The 20,850-nt window shown below is 45.1% G+C and overlaps 1 protein-coding gene across 4 annotated transcripts in view; it reads left to right on the plus strand.

Annotated features, from left to right (window-relative positions):
• Positions 1-20,850, plus strand: part of TSPAN5 (tetraspanin 5) — a 169,860-nt gene that overhangs the window by 136,993 nt on the left and 12,017 nt on the right. For all 4 annotated transcript variants that reach the window (XM_072755590.1, XM_072755592.1, XM_026015605.2 and 1 more), the window contains one exon: positions 19,089-19,235. In XM_072755590.1, the coding sequence (XP_072611691.1) occupies positions 19,089-19,235 (147 nt within the window). The remainder of the gene's footprint in view (positions 1-19,088; positions 19,236-20,850) is intronic.

The following is a 20,850-nucleotide window of genomic DNA, read 5'->3' on the forward strand; positions in this document are numbered from 1 at the left end:
GGCCAAAGGCAGGCGCCAAACCGCTGAGCCACCCAGGGATCCCTGATAAGTCATATTTCAAAGGCTCTTTAGGAATGAAGCTTAAACAAGCCTTTATATCAAAATAATTACAAAAGTAACAATACATATGCATAACAGAGAACGTCTGTTGAAATTTTATCAGTTAGCTGGAGATATGTATTTTTGTGGACAATTTCCTCACTGGCACAAGAATTTCAGTAATGCTCATAAATATCACTAAATCACCTGTAGCCTTCTCTCTTTCTCTCTTAACCCTTTGGAAGATTTTTTAAGCCATAAAGATGATTTTTCAGTGTGAGTATTATGTAATAAGCTATTAGCATGTTGTATGAAGGAAGCTGGATATAATTCATGTTTGAATATCAGATAAACTTCATGTTAATACTAAAGAATGTGAATGCTTGTCTGCTGATTGAAAGTATTTAGGAATGTTCAAAATCTATGATCAAATACAATATATAATGTTTATGTCTTTATGAACAAATACAATATACAATATTTCCGGAAATATTTCCACAATATCCAGGAAATATCGTGGAAATATGGAGTAGCATATTCTAGTCTATGGTGAAGATACAGTGTTCTGGACAGTTTATGCTCTAAACAACATGCTCATGACCTCACTGCCTTGTGTCTTCTCTGGCTTCCTTCCCATCTGTACCCTTTAATTGTTTCTTTACAAATTCTAATGAGGCCAAGCACCGGAATTCAAAAACTACCCTGGAATTCAAAAATTAACATGAACTCCTCTTTTCTACCTTTTCTGGGAACAGAATCATCTACAGCATTTTATCTCCCACCTTGGGGAGTTGAGGGAGTGTGCGGATGCGTGAAAACTTGCAAACACAAAGGTTAGCTTCAGTTTTCCCAGAAGACCTGTCTGTTATCCCTTTGGTATTTCTTCCTGTGACCTTAACTATGGCCTGAAGCCAAGAGTTTCTGTGAGATGTTCTGTGTATTAGAGAAAAACTAAGAAAGTCCAGCAAACAAAAGCCCCTCAGATGCCGGTAGGAATTTCTGCAAGTAAAAAAAAAAAGTTCAGACTGCATCAGATAAAACTCAAAAAGTAAAGCCTGAGTTTTGAAAGTAAACCACCTTCTGTTTATTTACAAAATACTTCTACAGAATGTAAAATGTTTTACAGAAAACAAACCACCTGCCAGCAACATTCTGAGGCAGAGCAGTGATAAAGGGGGACAAGTTCCCCAAACAGACATAGTTTCATCTCTGGAAACTGGTGTTGAATACTGGTCACCTTTTGGATTATGATTAGCGTCTGCCCGGTCCCCTTGTAGACTTGTACGTTTATATTGGTGGAATCTCAGAAATGTGACTTTCAGAAGCCTTCGGATTGGTTAATGCCAGATAACGCAGCTTTTTGTAACTCTCCCTTAATAAGAGTCCATTTCTGACTGATTTGAAAAGATGTTGGAAGGCATTAAATGAACTGATTGTCTGTTGTAGCGATAAACAGACCATTGGTAATGTTTCTCTTTGTGAAATATAATTATGTTCTTGTTTCCTCAGTTGCCCCAAATGTCTCTTCTCTGATAAAAATCACAAAATTCTAAAGCTGGCAACGTCACACAAATATCAGAGCAAGGGGGTGATGCGGTCTTTGGGTGGGGGTGAAGTAGCAGTCCCTTCTCCGTCAAGTCCGCTGCCTGTCAATGGAAAATTCCCTGGAGAGCTGAAGTGACTTGACCGGTTACACAGCTACTATGTAGTGGAACTCTGTGAGCTGGGTCCATGTGGAGGTAGCAGAGGGTAAAGGACGTGTGGCAGCCCACTTTGGGGCTCTGTGGCCACATGTCTGCCCCCTGCTCTCAGGCATGGGGACACAGCAGTGAATGATGTAGAGTCCATGCCCCAGTGGGGCCCTGACAGTAAGCAGTTAACTAGCCGAGGACTTCTTCCTACATCCCTGGGTGCTACATGCTGGCCACCTAGAGGTCTAACTGCAGTGGACTCATACTGGTCCCACCGCTACCTCAACGGGCTTCTTTAAGATGTGTATGTCAGATAATTTCACTCCTCTGCTCCAGCCAGCTGATTTTCCATAGCTCGCTGGAAAACATAAAGCTTATATGATTCCCTTTGGGCTCTGGGCCCAAAACTGAGATCTTTTCCCTGCCTGATGGCTTCTGTATGTCTGTCCTCATTGGCCCTGTTGTAGACTTCATCCCCCACCCCAAGAGTCTCAGGGGACATTTGCCTCCCTCTGCTCTGTACCCTTTAATTGTTTCTTTACAAATTCTAATGAGGTTAGCTCATTAGAGCTAGCTCTTTGCCTAGCTATCACCAAGCTTTGCTCCCTCTGTTCCATGTCTGGCTCAGATGACCTTGTGTGGAACCTACCTGACCACCCACCTCCCCACTTTGGATCTGCTTCCTCTTGCTCATGTCCATGTCCTATGCTGTTTCCTATCAGCAGACCTTTCATGACATGTCCTCAGCATCTTGAACAGTGCTTGACACAGATGGACTCTGGGGAAAGGTATTTTCCAAGAAGTAAATTCAAGAAGAGGGGTGAACAATAAATCCAAGTCCCAGAGAAGGTGCAGTGGGGTTGAATGGGGTGCACAGGGAAGAAACCCACCTGGGCAGCCATAGGCCAGTGGGAAGGCGTGATGGGGGCGGGGTGGCAATCTTCCCCATGGCAGTCTGCAGGCTCTCTTCTTCTCTTTGGCCTTCACACCCCTACTTCTAGGGTATCTTAAGAGACTAGGTGCAGAGTGGGTGCTAAGCAGGCCCTTGGACAGCCCCCATCCCTGCAGAACCAGCACCCATAATGTGGGGCCATGGAACCCGAGGTGACACCATGAGTGGTCACCAAGCCACACTGCTGGGCTGCCCTCTCCTGTTGAGTTTCCGCTCCCCATGACCTCCTCCCTCTGACCCTTCTTCTCATGACCCCTTTCTACTGACCCCATTCCACTTGACTCGCCCCCTCCCCGCCAAAGAAAAAAGGCCACCTGCATTCAGATACTGGTACATGCTGCTGAAAAAGATCAGGTATAGTTAGAGAATGGTAGGAGAAAGGGTCTCTTTTAGAGAAGAGTATTTGGGGATGGTCTCCCTGTGGAGGTGGCATTGGAGCAGAGACCGGGAGGAAGTAGGAGGGATCTGCAGGGCATTAGGGGAATAACATTCCAGGCAGAGGGAATAGCCAGTGTGGTGGCTATGAGGCAGGGACTTGGGGATTTCAAGAAACAGGAAGTAGGCCGGTAGGACTGGAAGGGACAGAGCAAGGGCAAGAAGGAGGAGGAGATGGGGCAAGAGGGACAGGCAGAGGCCAGAACAGGCAGAGTCTTGCAGAAGTTTGGATGGAGGAAGTCACGAGAGCATTCTGAATTTTGATAAGGAAGTGTCCTGATCTGGCTTTTTGTTTTTTTTTGTTTTTAAAGTATCTGGCTTTTGTTTTAAGAGTGCTCTGGTTGTTGTATGTAATAAGAGCACAGTTTTGGGCTGAAGAGACCTGAGATCAAATGCTGGTCCCTCTGGGCTACTATGTTAACTTCTCTGAGATGCCCTTTCCCAAGGGGGAGACAGTAATCTCACTGCCAGGATTGTTGTGAGGATTAAGTGAGGTGGTCCCTAGAAGTGCCAGTACAAAGTAAATGCTTCTTGTATACAGAGCTCTGTCCCCTGGACACATGACTATAGCATGGCTGCTTCTACTTGGGAGGAGCAGAATGATGGCTTTGGAAGCTGTCTCAGATTTTAGGAGAGTTCAGGCTTTGATCCACGGACCAGAGAATTCATTTTGTTCTGCGGTCTCTGAAGGAAGATATGATCTGCATTGATCCCCTTGGTGACTGCAAAGGCTACTCCGTCCAAGCCCTTTGGGTTAACATCTCAGCTGGACCAGGCCTCTGATGGGATGAAGTTCTGGGGTAAACCAGAATTTGGCCAAAGGCAAGTGGGCAACATGCTTCTCCTGGGCCGGTAACACCAGCCTGTGAATCAGTAAATTCCTTTCAGTAGGGATATGGTGACATTTCCTTGAAGGAACTCCTAGAGTTGGATAATCTCCAAACTGGGTACAGCTTGAAGGATCAGATTTCCTTAATAGATTAGACTTTACACGTTTTTATGTGGAGTACAGAAATATTCAAGACAAAGATCAATACCCACCCCCCCCACCCCCCCCGCCCGCCATACATACATAATACCAGGCTGAGCCTTAAACCTAGGGCTAATATTACCATTGACTTTTAGACATAATAAATAATCCATTTTATTCTAAATTCTGAATTGACTCTGCAGATGCAAAGGATGACTGTGTCTACAGGGAAAACTGGTTTGTGTGCAGTTTTTCAGAAATCATAGGATCAGCTGTTTTAGAAGGAGCATTAACAATTTGTAGCATGAATCACCTCTATAACAGGCTTAGTAACATCCAGCCATTATCAACTTACTCTTTCAAATAGCAGTTATTGAGCACATAGCACAGGACAGGGCTCGTGCTGGACTCTGGGGGTGTAATTCCTCAGGGAATTTACAGACTAGGAAGGGTGTGCATACATATATGTGCATAAAGTAATACATTGTAATAAATGCTAATTTGGGGTATATATAAGTTTAACAATTTCTGTGGCAAAATACTCACCACTTCTGTCTCTTTGGGTTACTCTTAGTGTTGGAAAGACCTTCCTTCTACCAAAGAAGAATCCTGTCCTACTAGTTTTTACTTAGTGATGGTAGATCAACCCTGTGGGATCCCATAGAGCAAGTCCTCTGCATGTTAGCCCTGAAGGTATTCAGGGTGGAGGCTTGGTCTTCTGACTTTTCCAGCTAGCATTGGCTTCCCTCTGGGGGGAGTCCCTTGACCATCTTGGTCTTGCTCCTCTGACCTCTCTCTAGTGTGTCCCCGGTACTGTCAAGAGGGTGCTTTCAGGGCCAGAGAGGGCATGGCTGGGTCATATCCCTTCTCCTCTCATCTCTTGTCCGTGCAGCTTGAAATTCCACTGTTGATCACCGAGACTCCCAAGTTGGTCTCAGATCCAGCTAAGTTTACCCTTTCCACCTCATGTCTGGCTGAGTTTTTGGAATCAAATGTAAGACTCCATTTACCCAGCTGTCTTCCAGCATATTCTCTATCCCCCTGAGCTTGGTTTCAGCTGTACATTTGAATCAAGCTTCTCCTTCAATTCTTTCTTCTAACTCAGGTCTTCCTCAGCTCCTTGCTACCCACCCCCTCGTGCTCAACTGGGGAATTTCTGATTCAGTAGGTCTGGGTGGACACTGGGGGGGAGGGATGCTCTATTTTCACATACCTCCTAGATTGTTCTGACTGCAGTCAAGTTTAGTTATCACTGATAAAAGCCACTGATATCTTGAGTTAGTCAAGGACAGAGCCCAATGACATGTCACTGGAAATTTCCTTTAGGGTTGACACTGATTCACTTATATGTGCCCTTGGGTGTCATCAGTCAAGCAGTTTCTAATCCATCTACTTGTCATTACACCAGACTGTTTTTCTGCTGCTTGTTTTTGTAGACAGACTGTATCCTTCCCTGTTTGTCTAATTAACCAGCCTGGTAATTTAGTTGAACCTGGTACATTCTTACTGAACCCGTACTAGGTCCTAGAGCACATCACTCTCTCATCCAGAAACTCAAACTCTGTAAAGCGAGCACTAAGGCATGATTTATCATATCCCCCTTCTAGAAATGGTCTCCTCACTTGGCTTCCAAGATATCCCACATTCCCAGTTTTCTGACCCCCACCAGCAATGCCTTCTCATACTCCTTTGCCCCAAGTTGGTCCTGAGACCTCTTCTTGGTTTTTACTCAGGCTTTTAGGAGATCTCATCCAAGCTTGGGGCTTCAAAGGCACCTGTCTCTAATGACTTCCAAATTTAGATATTTGATGCAGACCTTATCTGAACTCCAGTCTTGTATGACCAGTAGCTTACCCAACATCTCCATCTGAATGTCTGATGACTTCTGAAACTTAATCCAAAGCAACATTCCCAATTCCCCTCCTCAAACCTGCTCTTCCCAAATACAGTAAATAGCAACTCTTTCCTTCCACTTGCTCAGGTATTCATGACATTCTTTCTCCTTTTATTCTCACCCACATTCAGGCCCTTGGCAAACACTGTCAACTCTGCCTTGAGAATATGTGGGGAATCTCATTTCTTCCCATTGCATCCTGATCTAGACCCTGATCTAAGCTGCTCCCACACCTTGCCTGCATTCATGTGGAAACTCTCAGTGATTTCCCTGCCTTGGCTCTTTTTCCCCTAGTCCTACCCCAGGCACAGCTCCATGAAGTAGCCAGAGTGATCTTTAAAAATGTAAGATAGAATTGCTAGTATCAAAAAGACAAGAAATAACAAGTGTTGGTGAGGATGTGGAAAAAAGGGACCCCCTGTGCCTTGCTGGTGGGAATATAAATTGGTGCAGCCATTATAGAAAACAGTACAGAGTTTCCTCAAAGAATTAAATAGAAATACTGTATGACCTAACAATTCCACTTCTGAGTATTTATCCAAGAAAACAGAAACACTAATGCAAAATGATATGCACACCCCTATGTTCACTGCATCATTGTTCACAGTGTCAAGAATATGGAAACAACCTAAGTGTCCAGTGACAGATGAAAGGATAAAGAAGAAGTGATGTATGTATTATATAATGGAACATTAACTCAACTGTAAAAAAAAAAAAAAAAAAAAGAACGAAATCTTACCATTTGTGACATGGATGAACCTAGAGGGTGTTCTACTAAGTGAAGTAAGTCAGAGAGAGAAAGACAAATGCCATATGATTTCACTTATATGTGGAATCTAAGAAAATGAAACAGACAGACTCCTAACTAACAGAACAAAACAGTGGCTAGAGGGTTAGGAATTGGGCTATGAGTGAGATAGGTGAAGGGCATCAAGAGGCACAAACTTCCAGTTATAAAATTAGTCACAGGGATGGAAAGGACAGCATGGGGCATATCGTCAATAGTATTATAATAATTTTTTATGATGACAGATGGTCCCTAGACTTTTTTGGTGATTATTTTGTAATGTATATAATGATGAATTACTATGTTGTATACCTGGAACTAACATAGTATTTTATGCCAACTATATTTAAATTAAGAGAAAGAAAAGTAAGACAGATCCTATCACTTGTCTGCTCCAAACCTTCCATTGAACTCAATGAGCTTATCATCTCATTCCACACCATAGATGGTGCCCCCATTACGTCTGGGACCTCACGTTCCGCCCCGTGTCCTTCCCTGCTGCTGTAGCCCCCCACTGACCATGTTGCTGTTTCTCCAAAATCTCAAACATATCTCCCCCCACCGCTACCTCCTGCCTGGGCCCTTTGCACTTGCTCTTCCCCTTCCTGGTAACACTGTCGTCCCCTTTGGCGTTTTTTCTTTACTTTCTGATCTCTGCTCACGTGTCACCTCTGTCCACAGGCCTTCCTGGCCTATTTAAAGTGACCACTGTCACTGCACCCCCAGCCCTCTATTCCCCTTTCCCCGTGTTTTTCTCCTCCCTGTTTTCATAGGATTTAGCACTTTCACACCAGCGAGTAAGTGCATTGCTCTCGCTCCCCACAAAAAAAAGCAGCTCTGTGAAAGCAAAGACTTCTGTTTCCTGCTACACTCCAGTACCTAGAACATTGACTAGCACATAGTTGGTGTTCAAAAAATATTGCTCATAAAATAATGAATGAACAAATGAATGATGAAAGCATTCTTTTAAACCGTGGCTATTTTGTGGCCTGCCGCGTTCAGTTAGAGAGGTGTGAAGTTGCTTCAGATCTCTCATACGCGTGTGATGTCGACAGCTCTTAAAAAGCAAGTAGAATTACATGTGGTTCTGATGTCTGATTTGATAGTGGTACAGTGTTACAAACAACAAATCTGTTAATTCTGCCTGTTTGGAAAGAAGATAACTGTTTCTTTCTGGCATAAAAATAGGAATCTATATATGATCGTCCTGTTGCATGGAAAAATGAGGGGTACCTTTCCTTTTCCATCTTGCCCAACATTTATGCTGATTACTTAGTGTTCAGGTCAGGGTGAGAGGCAGAGTGACACGTCACTGGCAGTCACAAGTGAGGGTGCTGCCAGCAGAGTTGTCAAGGGCCAGGGGGAGACTGCGCTTTTCAGAGCCGGAAGAGTGTCGATCACTGGCCTGTAAGGTGAGTCCAAGCCCCAAGGCTGGTCCTGCCCCCCAACCCTGGTGCTAGCCATCTGGGCCAGCTGGCTTGTTGGACCTGAAAGCCCCTTGCAGGCAGGAACCTGTCTTCTGGGCCCTTTTACACTCAGTTCCAGCTGTGTGCTGCCCACACCACAGATTTCAAGAAGATGTTGGTGAGCAAATGAATGAGAAAATGCAGAAGAGCTTTAAATACTGTAAAGACTGCACAGGAAAAAATAGTTCTTCATCAGGGGGTTTCGTTTTCACTTCTGTGATCTGTGGATCCCTACGGTTAAACTTTAAGAAAAGGATGACCTGTTCTTTCAGAAGTGGGGAAACTGAGGCCCAGAGAGGTTACACTGGAAGTCTGGCCTCTCTCCTCGAGACCCCATCTCACCCCTCCCTCCCTCTCAGGGCTCACCTGGCTTGGCTTCACTCAGTAGGGAGTGGGCTGGAAGGATAATTGGTGACAGTCCTGAGCCAGCAGGGGAAGGGGAATTAGAAGAGCTCTGGCCTGCTTTTCCCTCTGGCTTTCCTGGGGTTGGACAAAGAGGATTCTTTCTCCTGGAGGCTTTCCCTGATCACTGTCTCGCTTTAAGCCTCACTTCAGAACCTTCCAGTTGCTTCTTGCCACAGTCATTGACAAGATTGTTTTCCAAGTCTCACCTTGGAAAAACTGCCCCAATGTTCCTGGGAAGGAAAATCTGAGACCATGAGATACCGTGGTTCAGGCCGTTCATAATGGTGGCGGTCAAGTTTCCATAGCAGAGGGAGGCGGTAGGTAGAGGTGGTTCTCCAGATAACTGGAACAGAAAAGTGTGCACTTTGGCTTTGAAACAACTTTAAGGAGACGTTTCTGAGATGCTGAAAATCCTCCTTTGAAGATAGCATTTTACTGACCAAAATGTAGTAAGTTTGTTGGCATCTCTCTCTCTGTCTCTGTCATCCAAGTAATTCTCTCGAGTTTTCTGTTGTAGCCAAAATTCTGAAAACCAAACAGCTCTTTCTTAGTACCTCCAAAGTTAGCATGTGAGCCTCGTGTGTTACAACCAGTATGTTCAACAAACACATGAGATATATAAAAAATTCGTTTCTTTTTGCTTGTCGATGTAAACTTTTTTCAGAGGGATTTCTCAGGAATGAGAATTTAGGTGGGTCAATGTCGTTCACTCTCAGATGCCATAGGCCTACTCTCGTTTTGAGCCACTGGTCCAGGCCCGGATGAGTTGGATGGTAATCAGAAATTCCAAATCTGTCTTGTGTTCCAGTGTTCTCCTCGCCTAGCTCCATCTGCCTGGGCCCCTGAGGAGGGGAGCAGGGTGAGGCCCCTTCTTCTGCCTGCCACCCCTCCCCCGCTCACAGGTGCTTCACCCCACAGGTGCTTCTCTGCCCACTTCCTGCCAGAGCTGAAGTGGGGGTGGGCCTTGCTCTTGGGACCTGGCAGTGGTGAAGGGGATGATATCTGGGTCTTTTTGAAGCTTCCCTGCTGAATCTGTGTGTCTGGTAGTTCCCTTGAGTTTGGCGGCTCTCTCGTAGGTGGCTGCCTTGTTCCCCTGCTCAGACCTAGCCGTCTTCCTCAGCCCGTGCTCCTCTGCACTCTGCCTTCTGGGGTTTCCTGCTCTCACCCCAAGCTGCCTCTCCCTGGTCGCACTCGTCTGGGGGTGAGGCCAGTACCACCACCAACAGCCCTCGCCTGCCTGCCCTACAGCCCTCCTCTCTCCCCAGGTTTCTAGGACGGGAGTCCGAGCCAAGCTCACAGGCGCCTTCCTGGGCAGTCTGGCCCTAATTACTGTGTCCCAGAGCTCCCCCCGTAGTGCCCTTGAATCTCCTCACTAGTGGGGGGCACATTGGTGGCTCAGTGGTTGAGCCCGTCTGCCTTCTGCTCAAGGGCGTGAACCCAGGGTCCTGGGATGACTCCCACATCTGGCTCCCCGCAGGGAGCCTGCTTCTCCCTCTGCCTGTGTCTCTGCCTCTCTGTGTGTGTCTCACGAGTAAATAAATAAAATCTCAAAAAGAAAGAAAGAAAGAAACTCCAGGCTAGGTTTAAGGTACAAAGCAAGCTGCAGGGGAGAGATGGGGCACAGCACAGCAACCACTTTTCTCTAGAGAAAGGAAATTCTCTCACTCGCCTCTCCCTTAAGCTACTTTATATCCGCTTGATTTTGCTGAGGTGTGCCAGAGAAAGAAGTTCTTCTTTGCCTGTGAGTGTGTGTGTGACAAGGGGTGGGGGGTGGCGCCGGGAGAGGTGTCTGTCTCCTACTCACATTGGTTTTCAGATAGTGATCAGGGAAGTCCAAGGCAAGAATATTATTCTAACATCATGTTACATATCTTTCTTAAATTTTAGAAACAGATGTATGATGTTATAGTGGAAATAAAAATCTTGCCCACTGCTGCTTGCTTTTTCCAGAAAGTAGAGCATCATGGGGGCAGGTAGGCAGTAGGCCACTCTGGGATCAGTTAGCCTCGGCTCGCTACCCTGCTCTGTCACTTTCTCACTTGGTGAGCTGGCAGGTTCTCCGTCTCCGTGTCTATTTCCTGCTGTGGCCAGTGGTCCTACCTGGTAGGTCCATTGTGACGTGAATTCCTCTAGGTACCCAGGGCCAGGCACACAGTGGGCTCACTAGTGTGGCTCTTATATCCCTTTTGTTCTAGCTTTCAGGGTAGCCCACTGGGATCACCACAGAGCCTCCCAGCTGCTTCCATAACACCTACCTGCTGCCCAGGTTGTGAGCTTCTAAGTGCACAAATGACCTGGGCCTTCCTCTGTTCAGAACGCCCTCAGATTCAAACCAGCTCCCGCCCCCCCCCCCCCCCCCCCCGCCCCCGCCGCCCGGTTAGTCTCCTCTTCCCACCTGTTACGCTCCCGCATAGACCTCTCCATGAGCCAGATCCTGTAACTTTGTCTCTGCCCTTGCTGATGTCTCCTTCGGCCCCTTCCCTCTATGCTCCCATAGCGCCCACTGCTACTCCTGCCCAGCAAGCCACTTACCTGCACGCCCTCCCCACTAGACTAGCTCCTGATGGTATCACTGTGCCTTCACTCCGAATACCCATGACACATACAGTACCTGTCACCTCTCAGGTAATCCCCGTGAAAGTCTGCTTAACAACTGAATGATTTATATCCCTGGGGCCCTAGAATAATACAGTGATCACCTATCACTAGGCTGTTTGCTTGTTTTTTCACATTACTTTAGGGGAGACACCACAGTCAGAGCCTCTACTACATATTTCAGCTTAAACTTCATACTTAAGACTGTTCCTGGGTATGTATTCCATTGTCAGAACATGCACATGACAGCATCTGGGGAGTGGCCTGGGAAGATGCTAGATTTCTGAAAAGTGACACTTTGGCACATGGCTTTGTTTCCATGTTCAGAGAGGCAGTCGCTCATGTCAGAGTGGCATTTCTGGCTGGTGAGTGATACCAGTGGATGGGACTTGGCATAGCTAGCCACCCTGCCAACTGCTTGATTGCAAGATTTTATGGAGGCCTGAAAGATGACTGCCTCTTCTCCTCTTCCTCTCCCCAAACCAGGTCATGGCCATTTTTTTAAAAAAAGATTTTATTTATTTTTAGAGAGAGTGTGTGCATGAGCACTTGTGAGAGAGCAGAGGGTGGCACAGGGAGAGAGAGAATCTCAGACTCCTCACTGAGCGGGGAGCCCCATCGGGCTCAATCTCAGAACCGTGAGATCATGACCTGAGCCAAAATCAAGAGTCGGACACTAAAACGACTGAGCCACCCAGGTGCCCTGTGGTCATGACCATTTTTTATCTGTAAGAAGAGATTACTTAAGTCTCACCAATGACTTTTTTTTTTTTTTTTTTTTTTTTTTTACAAGGAAAAACGAAGAAACCACATGCCTTTAGCACAGCTTGGCCTTCCTTTAACTGTGCATCGCTTTGCCAGGCCCTGAGTCTGGCTGCCCCCGCAACCGATGTCTAGGTTGCATCTCCCTAGACAACTCGGGTCCCAGTGAGCTCTTGTTCCTTCACCTTCCAACTCCTTTCTCTGGACTCTGCCACAATTTCTTAGGCAAATGGATGTTTTGGGGTTTGCAGAGTGGCTTAGCTTTGTAATGTTCTTTGGGGATCTCTGGTGAGTGTTGAAGGAGTAGGTTTCCCTGCAGCCTTGTGTTTTCAGCTTGGTCTTCCTGTGGGCATTGCTGAAAGCTGCATCTCCAGCTCTCCAGCACCCCCACCCCATCTCACCGCACCCCCCGTTTCTCAGGAGCTCATTTTTTTTTTTTTTTTAAGAATGTCCTGTCTTGTCATCCTTTCTCAAGTAGGGAAATGCTTCTCTTTGTTTTACACTAGGAAAGCTGCTGCAAGTTCCACCCCAGTCAGGTTTGGTTTATGGAGGGGTGGGTGAATCAGGACCCAGTCCCATAAATCTCAAAGGGGTCCATCTGGCCTGGCTGGGGGTACACATTCCATATGCCTGCCTCTTTGTTTCTCATCCAGCAGTTGGAAGGAATGTGCTTGTATATGCCAAAGCAGAAGAGTCCCAGACCTTAGGGGCTTATTAATGCTATTTTTGCATTTCTTTTCTGTGTGGGTTGAGAGAGAAGAAACTGAAGCTTGCCAGGTGGCACACAGAGGACTCTCGGAGCTGGTGGTGGAAAAAAACCACAGACACTCCTGAGGTTTATTGGTTTGAAACCCTTCTGGAGCTTTGTTTGCCTTTTCATTTCTGCACGTGCATAGAAATCTTTTCCAAGAAGAAATAGTTATGCTCAGAACCTATTCCCTTACTGCAGAACCATGGGTGAGAAGCTGCTGTAATTTCAGAGGTAGTTGAATGAATGAGGTGCTGAGGAGAAGGAGGTCGGAGGGAAGGTGGGCCAATTTTTCACGTTCTTGCTGAATCAGTGTTCATCAAACCACTGGACGATGAGATCTACCGCCCTGCCCCGGGAGGGATCTGGAAGGCTACTCAGAAGCAGCGAATCTTCGAAGGCCAGTGTGCCCGCTGGCTCCTTGGCAGCAGAGGCCGCTTTTCCTGGTTTGGGTTGCCACCATCTTGGCAGTGTGGCTGCTGACTCCTTCTCACTGCTCTTTCCTCCACTGCACTACCTCTGTGCACTGTTAGCTTCTCCCCACTCCTGGCTTTTGCTTACTCATGGCCTCTTTCTTCCGCCGTATTTACTTGGAGTGTCTTTAGGTGACTTCCCATTCCCCAGCAGAGAAGATCTGATTGGCCAGTCAGCGGCACCTCCATTAGGCGTGACCATCATGGTCATGGCTTTCCTTCAGAGGGCCGGACACAGCACACGTACCCGAGCAAGATAGATTCCTCTCTAGTTGCAGTTAGACACCTCTCCTGTGTGCTTCAGTAGCACCTGATGTCTTCCTTTTGGTCTCATGTAATAGTGGTGATGAGGAGGGTGATAAATTTTCATTGAATTCTTATTTTGTGCCAAGCACTTAGCATAGTGTGTGGATTTACTTGAATTATTTCCTTCATCCTTATGATGTAGGGTACTATCTCACTCATGTGGAAATTGAGTTTTAGGCAGGTTTGCTAACTTGCCCAAGATCACACAGGGAGTAGGTGTAGAACTAGGATTGGGGACAAGACATCTGTATTATCATGCCCTGTCTTGTTGCCCTGCGTCTAGCACTATCCAGGCTACCCTCTTACGGTGTTGTAGGATTTCAGGGGAAATTGTAAGTGAGCTGGGGCTGGGGTGGGGGGTGGGGAGGGCTTGAGTACAGTGCAAGATGAATGCTCCCTGCCATGCTCTAGATAGAGCAGCCTTGTTTAAGTGACTCGAATATCAGAGTCTCCCTTTTACCATGGTGGATGCACATTGATACATTTTTTGTTTGTTGGCCTCTAAGCTTCTGTATGTTAATTGCTTCAGACATGTTCTATGAACCTATCTTATTTCTTTTTAGACACATGTCTCCTTGCTAAGTTCAGAGAGATACTATCTAGGGCCCTAGTAGATCATGGAAATCTCCTATTTTCCCTGGAGGATCATCTCTTAATGGCTCTGAATTGATATGCCAAGAGCTAGTTGTCCAAAAGCCAATTTGTGGAATAGCTAATTTGCTGAATATATTTGTTTTTCTCAACTTTTTTAGTTGGCTGGTACTCACTTTGCCTTTAGAGCAGCACTTTGCGTCATGGGCAATTTGTTTCTGCCTCTGCTGCAGCACCAGCTGTAGATCTGGGGAAGCTGGCCGAGGGGCATTGGACTGTGGATACAGGAATATATAGTATGTCTGTGAAGAACTCTTACAAACCAGTTTCTATCAGTATAATCTTAATGATAATGAAGAATATATTTTTCTTGTGACCTGTACTCTTGGTCTCTGGCTTTCTTATTCTGACTCTCTCTTCACTGCTACTGTTCAGAACACCATTTTCATGTCAATCCAGACAAATGGATAAAGGAATAAATACATGTGGCTAATTGCTCTAGTTCTCATCCATTTATTTTCATTACAATTAGATTCGGCTTCGTAGGATGCTATTTGCTGACATTATGCGTGAAGTCGCGTACCCTTAGCAGCCTGAGCTCCCAGGGCTCTGCCTGCAGGATCCTCATAGGACAAGTACAAGAACTTATTTGTGGGATGCAAATAGCAGGCTGTGTGTGTGTACTTCTCACATAAGCAGCAGTTCTGGGGACAGAAGAGAGTAGCCAAATGACATTTTGTATTTATTTTTTTTCAGTAAGTTTGAGTTCTGAAAAAGTTGATATTTAAGTCCAAAGAGAATTTAGAGAATTGGAGCTTAGATCATGTAGTATTTGTCAGTGACAGAGATGAACCACCTAAAAGTTCCATCCAGAACTCATTTCACTAACGATGCTGAGTTGATGGCAACTCAACATGAAAGAAAACTGTTTACACTGGCTTAACTGCTCCGTTAACTGGAAGTACCCGACAGCTGAATAAAGGGACATATTAAGTCCAACATTTACCTCTGCCCCTTTTCTGCTCTTCATCCCACCCCCAGAACTTTTTTTCCAGCAGAAAGTGAACTTCCAGTTTTGTGTGTGTGTGTGTGTGTGTGTGTGTGTGTGTGTTCTGCGCCTGTGTGTATAGACACACATACTGCCCTAAACTCCTAGTTTATTCAAAGCTGTTGTCAGGTGCAGGACAACTCAGATGCAAATGCAGACCCCCCTGGAGCCCCCTTGTGCAGTCAATGGTGGTGTATTCCAAGGATTTTGGAGTGATTTGCAGAACTCACTGTCAGGCCAGGGGTTATAATGCTGACAGGATTTTCCCTCCCTACCCTTATTCTTTGTTTCTTCCTAAGCTTGGCTTTCTGTTTCTCACTGCAGACTGAATTTCTCTACATGGTGAAAAAAAACCTATTGCATGTGGCTCTGAATTTTGGCCTTTTATAACTTCAGCCACAGGAGGGAGATGCCTCTTTTAAATCCCGGGAGTCCCAGGAAGGCAATTCATTGACTGCTCAACTGTCATTAGGGCAGTGAGGTCATGTGAGAACTGGCGACTCAAAGGGGCACAGGAAGTGCATTTGGGGGAGAAGGAATCCTTAGAAGAAGGGGAAAGTGCTATTCCCCAAAGAAGAAGGTGTTGCCCACAGGTTCCCAGAAGACTAGGTGTCTGCTGCTGTTGTTCTTGTGCATTCCTGAGGATTTACCACGAATCGGAACATCTATTTTAAATCACTTGGCTGACTTAACTGCAATCTTAGAGCTTGTATTTTTTTCTTCCGGCTTCTTGTCAACTACAAGCTTTAATGATAATTATTCTTCAGCAGGCATGTTCTAGCACTTCTTACTCATTTGTCACATTGAGCTTAACAAAATTAAAAAGTCCAATGAGAGACCCTGTCTCTAAGACAACAGAAGGCCGAACCGTCAGCTCCCCATCATTTTTGTAATCTTAGAATCTTTGCTGCCAGGATTAAGTTTGGCCCCTCTCTAATCTCTCTGTGTAGTCGGAAGCAGTAAGACTGCATTTCAGTGGCTACTGGGGAGCCTGGTAGAGGTGAAAGAGTGCAGTGTTTTTTGTTCATCTCCATGTAGGTGAGTAATTCCAATCCTGAGGAAAATGAAACCGGGCATTGGGCATTGACTTCCACACTTGGTGCTTTAAGATTTGAGTTAGTTCTCAGCTGATAATGAACTGTGTATGTTCTGAATCCATTAAAAATACAGCTCGTCTTAGTCTTTTTCATGCTTTGCAGAATATTATTTCCCCGAAACACTCAGTATCTGTCTCCAGCCCTGCCTTTTGCCAAAATTTAGGATTAAAAGTAGAATCTGCAGGCCAGGATGGCCCCCCAAATGATTGATGTTTCCATGGAAACAGTTGGAGGCCTCTCACTTAAAACTGCCCCTGTAGGCTGGACAGAGTAAAAGTATGAAAATAAGTTTGTCTGAGAAGCCAGTACTCATCCTCCAAATTAAATCCAGGGAGGACAGATGATCCAGGAATCTACTGACAGTTAAGATCATATTTTTTTGTAGCCTTTTGGTGGTGTAGCTCGGTGTTTGAGACACAGGTGTGCATGTTGGTTGGCTGACTTGTTTTGCCAGAGTTGCCCAGATAATTGTCCCTTTACTCCATGACCTCTTTGTGTATAGCCATAGAGCATGGAAGAGTGGGAACAATCTGATCTTTGCTCAGACTTGAGTGTGAGTCACAAAAAACCCATTAAAAATGGGTGAAATCATAGAATGGTCTTAAAGTTGGAAGGAGCCTAAAGGTCATTAAGTCCCAGTGTCCCCTCCACTTTGGGAATCCCTCCTACTACACAACTGGCAGAGGTTCATAGCTGTGGCTTTCCCATGAGCAGAAGTCTTCTCTGATCCATTGCTGGAGATCTGCTGGTATCAGAAAGGCCTCCTTGTGACCGAACCAGCATCTCTTCCTGTCACTTCCACCTCTGCTGCCTCTTTTTGGTGCCAAGGCAATTGGGTGTCCTGCTCTCATAGTTAACTTTTTAAATGTTAAGAATGTTATCATGTACCCTCCAAAATCATCTTTTCTCCTGGCTGAGCAAGTCCAAGATATTAAGACTTTAAGTATTAACACCTGTGTTGAGGCCTTCCACGGGGGAGAGGTTGATTTCCTCCCAACGCTGGACCCTCACCACTCTTGCTTGGATTTTGTGTGACTTTTCTGGCAATTTTTTTCTTAGTATCATCTGTGTAGGTGGAGAATTGGTAACAGTATTTCTGTGTTCTCCCCCTACCCCAAAGCGCACATCCCCTCCCCAGAGTATTCATGATTCAGAGCTTGGAAATCTAAGAAACACAAGACTGGAGCAAACCATTGGTCCAAGAAGTCTTATGAAGGGTGTGGTTGCATTCGTGATGTCACCTCAGAAGTAGTGACTACGCCCTACATTCCTAACTGCTTTCCCAATCTCTCAAACCTTCATCTGTGACTTTATTTAAACCTTTGGCCTTTCCTGTACGGTTTAAATTGTATGTTTTAAGAGTCCTTTATTTCTCATACGTGTTCTATTAATATTCTATTACTGTTCTTACGTTAATGCCCCCCACCCCCCGCCAAAGAAACAAAAACCCAACAAACAAAAGATGTTTTTGTTAGAATGATCCTACAACCTTAAAATGGATTAAAACTTAAAACTTCTAAACTCAGGTGTTGATCCACGGTGACTGGGAAGTGCTGGGAAGCAAATACATGGCTCCCACTTGGTAGAGAAAAAACACTGAAGTGGACATTCTGTTTTGGTTCAAAAAACTCAGTAAATAGCTGTGTGACTCTTCAGCAAGCCACCCAGCCTCTCTGAGTTCCATTTTCCTTAAAGTATAAAATCAGATAAATACTTCCTGTTCTTTCAGGTTGCTGGGAGGGCTTTGAAACAAATTATTTAGGACTCCACAGCAAGCTATACCATGATACTCTGGGATATTTTGGGAGTTCAAAACAAATTTAATAAGAGAAGAAAAAATGTTGATGATATTGGGTACTTAAGACTCCTCCAGTACATTCACGGTTTCAAAATAACAGTAGTCTTTCTCTATTGGATTGAGTAGCAAATATGTACCTTGCAGTTTAGAGGGAAAAAAAAATCTTACAGTTTCTAACATAGGTTCTGGATGGTGTTTGATATAGCATCATGGTTGAAGGAGAAATCCTTTTGTAAAAAAAAAAAAAAAAGTAGTGTGTTCGTAGAGAAATGAAAGCACTCTGGGTTCCTTTGGCAGGAGAATAAAAGGTGGGAAGCCAGGGAATCGATTTGGATTTGTGAATCATTTTAAATCTCAATTCTTTAAAAAAAAAAAAAAGGTGGTAATGTAATACCCTTAAGAAGTCCATGTAAGACAGCCATCAGCACAAACCACTGAAGTGGACTTTGGGAATATGAGCCTGGTAGGGTCTCCTGTGAAGCTCAAGGGTGGATTCTGAGGCATGGATTTTTCCCTGGAAAACTTTTAGGAGCTTGTGGCTGGGACTGGCCTCTGTGTTCGCCTTCGGCATCTAACCGTACCCTTGTTTCCTAAGAAATGCTACAGGCTTGAAACAGGCACTTGTCTGACATCTGCAGGCCCTGGGGACTTAAAGATGACCCCTCTTCCTTGGCGTTAGGAAGTATGTTTTCCTTACACACTGTTTTTTACTCATGACCACTTATATTTGGGACATAGAAAACAAAGGTAACATCCACATCTTCTCCATCCAGGGGTCTGATGACAGTTTCTTGGGGTCATTCCTTTGCCAAAAATAAGAACCCATCTAGACCTTGGATAGAAAGTAAGGGTTTGGGGGTTTTATTTTATTTTATTTTTTGCAGTGTTTCCTGAGTATTAATCACACCCAATCAGTTTTACTCTGAAGTTTTTCTTTGCATGGGGGGAAAAGACCATTGTAATGATCCTTGTATGTTGAAAAACTGACCCTACATCCTGGTGTCCTGTTGTGTGTGCTTTTCTGTCCCCAGGGAGTTCTGTCCAACATCTCTTCCATCACTGATCTCGGCGGCTTTGATCCAGTTTGGCTCTTCCTGGTGGTGGGAGGAGTGATGTTCATTTTGGGATTCGCAGGGTGCATCGGAGCGCTACGGGAAAACACGTTCCTTCTCAAGTTTGTGAGTATCACATTCTGCCATCAGGCTCAGGGCCAAGCTCCTGTCTTCCCGCAGAAGGACACCCTATCTATAGGCAAGGTGGTTCTACCAAAGACACAGTAAAAATATGGCCCAGCTAACACTTTCCTTTCAGGAGAATTCTCTAGATCTCCTCCTACCTGCCCCTCCATGCTTCCTAAATAATGTAAGTACCATGCCCAACCCATGCCATCCATGGAGATTTTGTACATGTAATCAGGACTTTGCATTCCAGTCCCTAAAATACCTTTAGATTAAGGTAGGTGTAGGTATAGTTCTCTTCTTTTAAGTTCTTTTTCCTCTTTTAAGCACATAGTTGGCAGGGAGCTGTTCATATAGTTGGTTTAGAAAAAACCAGACCTAAGCACAGTAGCTGTGGCCTGTTCAGATGAAATCTATTAAGCAATACGTTTCAGTGAATATGGAGAGACAGTAAGAGGCACATCTTCCTCCTTCTCTGCCAGCACAGAGCTCCTTCTGTATGATCGGCATAATTTTTAAATCCCTTGCAGGGTGTTTGGTGTGATCACTGTCAGCATGAATATTTTTGAGGAGGAGTTTTACCAGGGGCACATAAGTAATTACAGTAAAAAATGAGAAGTGAAAGGCTTTCCTTTGGAGATTCCTTCCAAAGGAGAACAAAGTGGCATATGCTTACCTGTATGTGTGCGAAACAGGTTTGATAAGTGTAGCCAAAGGTCAGCTGAATATGCCTGTCAGTCTGGAGCTTGGCCTTCCGGTGGGCGTCTGTGTTGATGTTCTCTGTTCAACAGTGTCCACTCTCCTTTCCAGAAATAGAGAAAGGATGGGGGAAAAAAATCCACCTTCCTGTGGTGAGGAAAGATGGTAGGATTTCTAGATAACTTTATTAATGTGGGTATTACTTGTTCATAGGATCGTACTCAACATTATTCAGGGACACTTGCATTGAAGACAAGAGCACGTACTCGCACTAGTCCCAACAGCCACGTAGTATGTGACTCTCTTCCCCAGCATTTCTTCCACATTGTCCTCTGGCATTTCTCTTGAATATTTGTAAAGAGAGAAGACTCACCATACCCTACCCAGGGTAGCCCATTTTGAATTTGGGCAGCTCTAGTGCAGATGAGGTTTTGGGGACTCAAATCTGAAAGTTCATATGTTTAACCTACAAGTTTACATGACTCTGCTAACAGAGAAAACTGAGGGATACTTGGTTCTCTGTATGATTGAATGAGCAGTTGGGTCTCTCTTCTGTGTTTCATTGGTCTGTGGTGGGAGCAGCTGGTTTCCCAACACTCCATTTGCCTTTTACACACACACACACACACACACACACACACACACACACACACACAGAGTTACTTCATTGCCCACCTAATCAGAGACCTGTGGAGTCCCCAGGAGAGCTTTGCTCTTGATCCTAATCTGCCAACCTGCCAGTCTTTTTGACGTGATATCCTTCTAAATGTGTGGGCTCACCTCACTCAGTTTTTCTGTAGCCTCATTGGCCCCAGATAATACTCACCATTTGCCACTGTTTTATGAGTTTTAGCCTCCAAGCCCCCAAATATGGGATCCCAAATATGGGATCCCCGTTAATGTGATTTACTTGAAT

Source organism: Vulpes vulpes, chromosome 4 (genome assembly GCF_048418805.1).
Source record: "Vulpes vulpes isolate BD-2025 chromosome 4, VulVul3, whole genome shotgun sequence".
In the NCBI taxonomy this organism is placed as follows: domain Eukaryota; kingdom Metazoa; phylum Chordata; class Mammalia; order Carnivora; family Canidae; genus Vulpes; species Vulpes vulpes.